The 12042-nt window shown below is 39.7% G+C and overlaps 1 protein-coding gene across 1 annotated transcript; it reads right to left on the bottom strand.

Moving 5' to 3' along the window:
• Positions 1–6814: 6814 nt before the first annotated feature.
• Positions 6815–11762, bottom strand: LOC100374087 (uncharacterized). Its single transcript, XM_085503265.1, has 4 exons — positions 11567–11762; positions 10118–10172; positions 7752–7900; positions 6815–7380 (listed from the first exon to the last, which is right to left on the bottom strand). Exons 1-4 carry the CDS (start codon positions 11742–11744, stop codon positions 7337–7339), a joined length of 426 nt encoding a protein of 141 aa, XP_085359391.1. The 5' UTR covers positions 11745–11762; the 3' UTR covers positions 6815–7336.
• Positions 11763–12042: the final 280 nt, after the last annotated feature.

Below are 12042 nucleotides of genomic sequence, written 5' to 3'. Positions count from 1 at the left end.
TTCAATTGCACTCATCATGTTATGTTGCGGGATAGTCTAGAATGTCACACAAGTTGAGTTTTCTGGAGAAGAGTACACAAGGAACGCCTGTGAAATATTAAGAGTAATCAAAGAGATATTATTGGGGGGGGGGTTTCTTGGCCCAAATACGTAAAGCCCAATCCAGTGATGATAATCACCTGCTTGACTGTAATCGATAAAGAGTTATGAGCCCCTTTCATAATGACTATCGTAATACACTCAACAGTGCAAGATTGCTACCCAATAAAATTATTATAAAATCTTCCCCAAAACAATACTATGGGGACATCTAGCGATAGTTGGAAAACACACTGGATGCATACTGATTGGGGTCTATGATAATTGAAGATAATGAACATGAAATTATCTCCAGACTAAGCCCACAGAAATGGCTAAAAGTCACAAAGGACAGTACAACGTATTCCATGGCTTAAAAAGCTTGTCATTGGGGTACCCCCCTGAAGAGTGGCACGAGAACCTCGACTGGTAGAATCGAACAATATACCAGTATATAAAACAAGCCATGCATGGCGCAGCCTCTTTACTAATCGAATTTAAGATATATTGTTTTGTTTATTGTAATATAGTTGGAAGCCCCATGACCTCATAGATTTTCTTCCACGTAACACGTGACCAAGGTCAAGCGGTTAGTGCCATCTGCCTTATGTTGACTCCCCTGTTTTCTTTGTACACGAGGACTTGAAGCCAATCGCTACGGAAAGTGGGGTGATTGGGAGGGACCTGGAGTCTATGCCTAAATTCACTACGTTCAATTACCCACCATAGACTCCGGCCAGTCAAAAGGTGGCGGGTTTCAGAGTAAAATAGAAAATAAAGCAGTACTCGAAAGTGTCCAACCCAGAACAAATTTTACTTATGACTACCACCTAGCAAAGACCAGTGAAAAACGGTGTCTTACCTTGCCAGTGACTGGGTCTGAATTGCCCAATGATGCTAGACCAAAATCCAATTTTGGCAGTAACGACCATTCCAAAAAAAGGAGCTAAAACAATTCTGAAGAATTCACAAATGTGTAGTTGCCTATGCGCAGAAGTGCCTGTGGTCATCTGGGCTGGATCAACAATCAAAGTTTGACCCACGACGACAGGACCCACTCTAGAAAAACTTTTCTCAATGGATTCCTAAGGACGTTTTGCTTTCTCCAGAAGCCTGTCCTAAATACGTGTTTGAGAGGAGGCACCTGATGCAAGAGCTAGCAATTGCACAAACCTCATTCGCTCGTCCTTGGTGTCTCTGTAGACCCTGTGCCGTGGATGACAATTGGTCATAAACCTTAAACACTGTTGAAGTGTTGAAGGCTGGTCTGTCCTGCTTACCCTGGCCATAATACATAAACATGTGCTTGCTGCCCTGCCTCCCTAGTACGTCTCTCATAGCAACTCAAAGCTCGAACTTGCAATTGGCATAGAAGCAACTCAATATTGGCCAAACAGGGGGTGACAATCAAATGTGGATCGTGCTCTGGGATTTGGTTCTTGGTGAGAAACCCGATTTGTCTTTTTGGCACAGCTTAATTATCTATACAGGCAGCACAACAGACTGAGAAGGGCAGGGCCCCTAACTCAGAACGATGTCTACCAGAAGTGAGAGCTAGTAGGAAGACTGTTTTCCGCATCAAATATTTAAGTGGTGCTGACTCCAGCGGTTCAAAAGGTGGTCTGCTTAGAGCTGACAACACAACAGATTGGGAGGTTCCCTAGATTGAGGTCTAGGCCTTTGATCATGAAAAGCAGTAAACAGTCTCCTAATAATATGACAATCGGCTAGTCTTGTCCCCAAAGAGTTTTCAATGGCTGGTGACAAGGCTGACCTATAGCCAACGATTGCTGCATAGGGTAAACGGACAATGGACGAAAAACTCAGCTACCTGGCCAACAGTGGGTGGCATGGATCAACCTTCCTTTCACTACACCAATCAACGTATGCCTGCCACTTGGAGTCATAGGCTGCGTTGGTGGAACCCCTATTTCCCCTGGCCAGAACTTTGGCAGCCCGATCAGATAAACCTTTGGAATCAGAGTCGCCGCGAAAGTGTATCCGCTCGACTGTTCCGCACCCCTGGAAGGTTGTGTGCAGTTAGCTCCATATTGCATTCCAGGCACCAATGGAGAATTTTCTTCACCAGAGCTGACAGCGATGGGGATTTGATGTAGGAGACCACTGCTGTGTTAATATGACAGTCCTGAATCCAATGCAGGGGCCATATTCCTTGGGCTTGTTCGTCCATTAGGTGCACACCAACCACGACACCAACTGATGTGTCGGGTGTGGATGGGACTTTTGCCGATTTACCAGAAGGCCTAATTTGTGTAGTATATCCTGTGTTAGCCTTGCCTGCTCGGCCAACAACCCCTTGTTTTGGTTGTGTAGCAACCAGTCATCTAGGTATGGGTTGATGCGTACCGACGACTGATGCAGCAGCTGCACCACCTGTTTCATGGTGAACATGTACAGAGCCATGCATAACTCGAAGGGGAGTACCCTGAATTCAAACACTTGGCCCAAATGGGTGAATTGAAGGACTTGATGACTCGCTGAGTGCATTGGTATGTGCCGGTAAGCATCGTTTCAGTCTAGCGAGGCTAACCAATCAAAACTGTGCACGGAGAGTAAAACCATGCAGGACCAATTGAGGAGAACATACTAATTTAGCTTGCTTAGATCTAGAACTGGACGCCAGCCACCTGTAGCTTTTGGAACTACAAAGATGTGTGAGTAAAAGACATGTTGCTGGGTCTTCTACCCTGTGTATGGCGCCCTTTGTAAGCAAACTGTCTACCTCCTGTCGGATTGCTTCCGCTTTGAGGGGATCCCTTGGCATCACCCAACTTGGGGGGACATCGACAGCAGAGGTGGAGATAGCAGTGGAATTGTGTAACCATGTGTCGCCATCTGGAGCGTCCAGGGGTCACTTACCAGCTGCTTCCAAGTCGGAATACAAAGTTGCTTCACCCACGACTTCGGGGTGACCACCTGAACAAAAATTCATGGTACCCACATCGGGGGAAGGAACCAAGGGATCCGGTCAGGGGCGTGAGGTTCAGTTCAGATAATGCTTGGTTCAATGGAAAGCGTTAGTCATAAGGTTACCCCACCATTGAGACTATATTCTTCCACAGGGGACCAATGCCCGCCCATCAACACCATCTGTGCACCCTCCGCCACATTCATTAATCTACCGGACCAAGGGTGCCGTGCCGTCTGGGATCCCGGAAGCCACAACGCTACAGAGAGTGACTGCTTCAGGGTCGAGGGTGAGAGTAAGAACATCAGTCACTTAGACCAATAACTTCCTGCATCACCCCCACGGCGTGGTTCATGGAATCATTTCGGAGAACGAACTCCGAAGAGCCGCCTGAGGTTGTACACACAGAATCAGACACCGTCGAACCCCCCTTCACTTTCGAGTCTGATCAAACATCTGATAGTCAGGTTGGTCCCCTCTGGGAATGCCTGCGGGTCTTCAAAGGGGGAGTGACCTACAGAGGAGGCAGTGCTAATGGAAAGATCCCTGGATCTGACAGATGATCCCTAGCTGGCAGGAAGTAGAGAAGAGGCGAAACCAACGTCCTGCCCTGCTCGCCCCCTCCATATCATAGGCCTGGACAACCCCCACCACCACCACCACCGTCTGTGGGGTAGGCCATGCAGGAGACCAAATACCACCTGCCTGCGACCCACCTACTTCCCAATCAATGGGGAGGACGGGATCAAGGGAATTCTGTGAGGGAGTACACTTTGAATGCAAACGTCAAGATGTGCTTTTTTTCCATTCGCCAACCGAGAGGCATCTGCAGTGGAGGCAACCCGCTCAGCCTGCAGCTTGTCTACCCAACCTGAAAGGAAATGAAATTTGTCCTGACAGGCCCTTGAACATCGCCCGAATCTCTGAGGCAAACCCGGTACTCGGCGAGAAAGGATCCACAGAGGGACCTGCAACAGGCCCCATAGGAGCAATAGGCTCGAGGGCACAGCCTTGCTATTGCCGGCATGATCGAGCAGACCTTCACTTGCAATAGCGGGCTGCAAGGATGTCCTCCAGTTTTTTTGAGTGCAGTACAAAAAAGGACACTGGGCCCCTAATAAGAAATATTTTATCCTACCAGACACCACGTCTTACTGTTCGGTCACAGAAGGAGTACCTCAGAAAACCCGGTCTAAAAACTGCTGACTGAACCACACTGTTTTGCTATGATGCTGCACACTCAATGCAGAGAAAACAGAAAGTGAACATAAGGCAAGATGGTGCTGACCTCTTGACCTTGGTCCCGTGTTGGAAGAACATCTATGACCGGAGTCTATGGTGGGTAATTAAACGAGGTCGGCCATTTGATAGTCAAACCAATACATCTGTATATCTATGACATTATGTATAATTAATATACAAAATTTGAACATAATATCAGAGATATGGTACTAGAGCCGCAGTTCAAAAAACAAAATGGTCACCAGTCAGCCATTTTGAATCCGATCTGAAAAACAATATAACGTTCATCGAGGTCATATGTCCAATATATATACCAAGTTTCAACAAAATCCATCTGTAAACAGCCATGATCTAACACACACACATGCACGAATGCACGCACAGAGGTCAATCTATAAGTCATTGTTTTCAGACTGTGTCCGAACAGGGACTAATAAAGGATGTCATTGGCTTAGCAAGTCATATACGACAAAACTGCTTGACAAACAATATTATATATCCTGCAAAACTACATTTCAAGACTGTAGTGGGATACCTATTATGTAGATAAAAAATACCAAACTTTTTTCATGAAGAATCAGGGTAGTTTTTCGCTACGCGTCCAAAACTGGTGGTGGTGGTGGTAGATCCATAGGCTAGAGTCTCCCCCCAAAGGCGGCCACGCAGAGGTTATGGAGAACGCATTCAGCTGCACAGAGACACCACAGTAAAAACAGTACTTGTACATCAAAGGCAGCCCAGGCTTGGTGACAAATGGCCTGGCAAGGTTGACAAAACTGTTTTATAATGGTCATACATCTTGTAAATCTAACGAGCCTCTGCATGATCAGATGAATGAATAACGATAACATTTTAGAAACTGAGTGGATACCGAATGCCCTCAAGTTGTCTGCTCTGAAGAGGGGGTCAGGGTACCTTCACCCCCTAGTACCTTCTAAATTATATTTTATGGGGTTAAATAGAGAAATCAAATTAAATATCTAATAGTATATATTATTCATAAATAATATTCAGTAGGTAGTATTTTAGGTTATAGTTAACAAAATACTGGTACAGGTAAGTGGTAACAGAGTGGTTGGTCATTTTTCATTGGAAGAGAAATGTTATTTTAAATATGCTCAATGAAAGTTGAAACGTCACTGAGATTCCACGTTATGGTCAAAGTATGCAAAGTTTCACAGTGAAAAGATAACATCTATTGTGTGGGCAGAAACATTTTTACATTCGCAGAAAACCCTCTATAAAATTACATATTGGGAAATAATAAAACTCCAATTTTAAAGCAATTATGGATATCATCTCATGATCATCTCATGGACTATATATGAAATTCACACCATTTTAGCGACAAGAGGATTTCAAAAAGAAATCAAAAACTGTATTTTAATCCAAAACTATAACACTTAGTAGTACATCAAATTACTGTAAAACATATCTTTTTCGCGAGCATGTCTTTTTGCGAATTTAGTGAGAAAACTAAATCGCTAATTTAAGATGTCGCTAATGACATGGCGGCCAAACAATGTCTTTTTCTCCACACACACACTTTGTAAACACAGAAAACGTAATAATCTGGAACGTATTTGTTTTGGCAGGCTACAGACAAGTATTGTAAAAACAGGAAATCAACAAAGACAAGAAAGATTCGCCAAATCAACACTTCTCACAATTCTCTAAAATAGTATGTCGCTTTTTCAACATGTTTTACAGTACTTCTTTTCACATAAAACTGTTTTGATCACATGTATTATGCAAATCTTACTGCGCCTTGCATGTAAGTTAAAATTGAGTTATCAACTGGTCACCTTCCAAAATGCTGGTTGGTCACTAGACAATTCATTTTTGTGATAATTATTTGAATGTTTTTGTTTTATACAGATAGTTTCAGTCACATATGCACAGTTTTTCATTATTTATTCTCCCAATTTTGAAAAATCTAAAAACCTGTCAAAAGAAATACTAAATAATGAAATTAAATTAACCAGTGAAAATTAAGGTTTTCACAGTACCAGTACACAACACATAATGATGAAACCTAAATTTATTTTTTTTTAAAAAGGAAAATACAGACTAGGTGTTACATGTGCAAATATATTTGCATTCACTCCTTCAGGCAGAAGGTTTTGCCATCACCCTCTGGCAGTCCTGGATTAGTGGATTGGCAAAATACTGTATAAGATAGTCTTTGCAAAAAGCTAGTTTCTCACTACATTAACACATTTCCCCTATTCACTTTGGCAATCCCTGGAGGCTTTCAGCCGGCAATGTATTGATACCATTATTAATTGGAAGACGTATAACTTCGCTGGCCAAGGTCAATTTAATCCCCTCACCACTATAACCTTGGCAGATCCAGCGAAAAGGTGTATTTTAATACATTCTTTATCATCCTGCTATTATTCATATATGATTCAATGATGCAACTCCTTGGCTGAATCACACACAGGTTTCTTGGAGGGGGGCTTGACATCGAGCATGCATAACCGTGCAATTTAGATGTCATCAAATAATCTAATTATAAGGAAAATATACGGTAACTGTTTTAATTTTCCAAGAGACAGTGAATATGATGTCAAAAGTGTAATTGACTTTCATGAAATTTTGTTTTCACAAATGCATCAAAATCATCATATTGGGAAAATTAAGCAGTTTACAATACTAATACACCTCAGCCCTTTGTGACCATGTAAAATTCCTACTCCCAATTGAAATATTTATATATTTGTGCCGCCATAAAAAGGTTCCTTTTTGTTGAGCAAAAGGAGGAAAGAAGACAAAAATTGAAGCATTACCGGTAATTAAAAAGTGACTCTTGATGAAAATAACAACTGCTAAAAAGCTTAGTTCAAGTTTAAAATATGCTAAGTATGGTGGGAAAAATGGTTTATCGTATATTCATACATAACCAATGACAAAAATAGTCATAGTATGTGAAAGGGAAACGTTATTGGCAAAATTTTGTGACAAATATCCATTTTTGCCTTTTGAATCTCTGGAAAGGGGTTGGGCGTTGGTGGTACTGGCGTCACACATCTATCATTTTTCTAGGGGTTGAATCTTCATCTATATACTGTAAGCTGGTGCTGTCTAGTCTATATCTAGAAGTTCTGTTTCAAATATCAGTGTTGCACCTGGAAAGAAAGAATTAATTTATTAGTATTAGATGAGCATCTGCATAGGCCATCACATTGCAATGTTACATGTATTTTTGGACCCCACTATAGCATCACATTGCTAAATATCTGGGATGCATTCCCTAAAGAAAATATTTGTGAAAATTAGTTTTTAGGTGTGTCTTTCACTATAAATGTTTTCTTCTGTTTGCTCAATACTCAACATGTATAGAATAAATCAGCCAATATGAAAGCCCATTACAAGTAGAATACCAAAAACTCTGCCAATAAGAAAGTCAGTGACAAAAAAAAAAAAAGAAAAAGTGTATTACATTACATGATCAAATAACAATAACTCGACCAATAGGAAAATACATTACTTGACTCACCTCCAGGTATCTTGGGTGGAGATCCTCTGTCACCATAACCTTTATCTGACGGGATAGTTAGTGTTCTCTTTTCTCCAATGCACATGTCTTTGATTCCTATGTCCCATCCTTTTATAACCTGTCCCTCCCCAAGTGTAAATGAGAACGGCCTGAAAGAGTCAACCAATAAATAAATCAGACAGTGCTCATGTACATTTTGTATGTACCACGCAAGATAGTTATCAACTTACCCATAGTTTGCATTATTTGAAAGGTGGCAAAAAGTTTTGTCCCAAAATGAACTGGAAAACTTTAAATGTAATCACTGTGTTGATATGATGTTGAATTATAGGGGCAGATATCACTCTCTGCACCAGGGAATCAGTATATGTTATGTTAAGTTAATAAAAAAAATGACATTCAGAGCTATGAACCAGCCCCATTTAGCATAGCTGTTACATCAGACTCATGATTGGTAGACCAGAGTTAAAATCCAACCCTAGGCTGAACACCAAAAATGGTTGACCTCCACCCTGGGCGAGTGTGCCACAGATTTAATGGAAAGGCCAATTTCACTGGCTGAGATTCATTCACTAACAAATGCAACTTTGGGGGAACCTTGGTTAAGGCGCAGGTGCTTGTATTTGACTGACCTGGTTACTATTTGATAGAGAGATGGCCACATGGCCCTGTCATGAATACGGTTTTTGTGGCAAAAAGCACTATGTGTCAACACTTACACTTACAATTTGCTAAAAAAAATTAGGGAGAGACAACAGTGACATTCAATGTCACTATTCAACAATTGTCCGACACAAAAATATTACAAAATCAAAAAAAAAAGTTTGCAAATTGCTGCTGCAGCATTCATTTTAAATAAACATGAGTGGCAAAACAAGGTGGTAGAAAGAATGACTACCGGGGTATTTAAAATGAGCGTCAAAATAATTCTGTATTTTTTATGCTTTTCTAAATGCAATAATTTAGCACTAATTTTTACTGGTATACACTTCACAATTTTAATATCTTACGAAATATATATTCACCAGGTTAAAATTACTGAATTTTACAGTGAAATAATTTTATTGTAATTGTATACAATTACATGAATTCAGTGAATCTCACTAAATGCGGAAATAGCCAAATGAAACCCACTGAATAACAAATGCCAAAAGTTAAATGTCACACACGGGGGTTAGATGAATCTATTGTACATGTAACATATGGTAACGACATAAATCCTTTTTTCCAAACTATAATAATAATATTTATTAGACGCATAAAATCCTTAGGAAAAGATAAAAAGGGTCTTTGTGTACTGGTCTTTAAATTTAAGAAATTTAAAAACTATAATCTAAAAAAAAAACTATTCTAAAAAAATAAAACAAATCAAAAACAAATATGAATAAACAATAAAGACAATTTGCAACCAATGGTGAATACAGAATATAGAATGAACACAAAATGTAACCTAATAAACTGATAGTTGTTGCTGTTATGTTCCATAGCTGTTTTTAAGAAGACAGCTAAGACTGGTGCTAGAGTATGGTTTCCCATAATCAATATGAATTTATTCTGACTATTTTCTTTATCAAAATTTGGAACTTTTTTTTGTGCAGTCAGGAATAATTTGTCCCTATGGTGACTGTACAAAATGTTGCTCATCCTCAACTATATTTTGGCTGCACATATCACATGTTCTTTTATCCAGCGGCACATTATTATGTCTGCCTTTCTCATTTTTAAGGTCATGGTTGGTTGTCCTGAATTTTGCAATTAACCTTCTAAGACCATAGTTTTGCATATTGATTAAGTAATTTTCAATTTTTAAATCTTGTTTAAAAAGTCTGTTTGTTCTTAGTTTGTTTTTAGCCAATGGTATGGTATCATATTTATGGTGCATGCACACAATTAAAGTCATTTGCGTTTTACTTTGTTCACTCTCAGTAAGACTTTTGTATGTAATAGGATTATTGCCTTATGGTTTATATCAAAGACGCGAGTATGGTAAAAGTCAACCTTCATTCAAGCTATGCTTACTTCATAAAATGTTCAATAACTTCAGATATTCACTTGAGAAGCATTTTACTTTATTCTATTTTCATTTAATATTTTTATGTGACCTGGTATTCAAAATAAAGTAATAATATTATAAATACTGTGAAATACATTATTTTAGCTGGAATTAATTTTTGCTGAATAGACTTTTTGAGTGTTTTGTATGGAATTTATTTTCACTGATTTTTGATAAGTTGAATGTAAAATATAGGAAAAAAGGTATATTCGCTGGATTTTATTTTCACTGATTCATTCCTTCAGCGAAAAAAGCAAAAATTAATTCCAAGCGAAAATAAAGTATTCCACAGTAGATGATCTTGCATACATACCTATTTCTATTATAACTTGAATCAAATTCAGTTTTGTCTTCCAGTGTTCCTCTGTCTGTGAAAGGAAAAAGTGAGAATTAATTACACTACATCTTGAAATATGAAAAGTTTGACTTCACAGTTGACTGATTGACGTATTACAAAGTGTGATACAATATAAACGACTAGGCTTCAGTCTTCGTGGTTCTGTCGTATGCACGATGAGTGCATGACCATGACTAGATACAGTTTGTTGTTCGGATCACAATCGCAATCCCTCTATAGTCTATAAAGAGACTGTGTTCGGCGGATCTTGTTTTCCGTATTGGACGAGTTAGTATCGAGCTAACCTAATAAATCGGACGAAACGAATTTTGGACAAATAAACTTGTGGGACGAATAGACTTTGGGACGAATACACTTCTGGTACGAATCGGCTTGGGACGAATCGACCGTTCATCATGCAGAGTAACGTGAACGGGGGACGGTCGATTCGTCCCAAATCACATTCGTCCCAAGTCGATTCGTCCCACAAGTTGATTCGTCCCAAGTCGATTCGTCCCACAAGTTAATTCGTCCCAAAGTCGATTCGTCCCACAAGTTGATTCGTCCCAAAGTCGATTCGTCCCACAAGTTGATTCGTCCCAAAGTCGATTCGTCCCACAAGTCGATTCGTCAGATTTAAGGTTAGCCCACTACTAACTCGCCAAATAAGCACAAACACATCCAAACAACGAACTGTTCACGTACACGTCATGCACTGGCATGCGTAATTGTTCGTTGCGCCATTTTGTTTTTGCCAACGTTATATACAAATACACCTTACATACAACGCTGAGTTATTAGTTAATAAATACAAATACACCGTACAAGTTATTAGTCAATAAATACAAATACACCTTACGTGCAACGTAGAGATATTAGTTAATAAATACAAATACACCGGACATTCAACGTACAAGTTATTAGTTAATAAATACAAATACACCGTTCACGCAACGTAGAGTTATTAGTTAATAAATACAAATACACCGGACATTCAACGTACAAGTTATTAGTTAATAAATACAAATACACCGTTCACGCAACGTAGAGTTATTAGTTAATAAATACAAATACACCGGACATTCAACGTACAAGTTATTAGTTAATAAATACAAATACACCGTTCACGCAACGTGGAGTTATTAGTTAGCGTGTCAGTAGCAGTTGGCATAGAAATTGACCCTGTTCAAGATCGTAATGCTGACTAAAAATGTAAAAAATGGACGAATGTGAATTGGGACGAATGTGAAATGGGGCGAATGTGAATTGGGACGAATCGACTCGTGGGACGAATGTGAATTGTGACGAATCGACTTGTGGGACGAATGTGTTGGGACAAAAGTGAATTGGGACGAATTGACTATGAATCAACGTGAACATCTCTCCCCAGTCTGAGTCCCACGGGCAGTGCACAAAAGAACTCACAGTGTATGGACAATGTGTCGCCGTCTTCAGCAGCAAAATCGCACGTCTTTGGGATGTGCGTTCTTTCTATTGTTACGCCGTCCAATTCGAAAACGTTGCTAGCGCCATTCACAGTACTACAGGCAAAAATAGTGGACACGAACAGGATCACGGCGACAACAACCATGGAGGCAGCCATCTTGAATGCACAATTACCCGTCATACAATGCGGAATGGAAAACTAATTCCAGCCTATGATTGGATGATTGTTTGCAACGTGGATGTCGTTGTTACGATTTTTATGCGCGACATACGCGATTGTTATTATGATACGTGGCATGGTCACAACACGTCGGATAACTTTATAATGTGAAAGCCAATTAATAATAAATGTCATTAGGATAGGATATTTTAATTTGGCACGTACGCAATCATATCATACCATGCGTTATACCATACGATAACAGTGAAAAATAATATTGCTTCAAGTTACCAAA

Source organism: Saccoglossus kowalevskii, chromosome 9 (genome assembly GCF_978046115.1).
Source record: "Saccoglossus kowalevskii chromosome 9, keSacKowa6.1, whole genome shotgun sequence".
Lineage (NCBI taxonomy): Eukaryota > Metazoa > Hemichordata > Enteropneusta > Harrimaniidae > Saccoglossus > Saccoglossus kowalevskii.
Note: the sequence above shows the minus strand (reverse complement) of the source record. Positions and strands in the feature narration are given on the sequence as shown.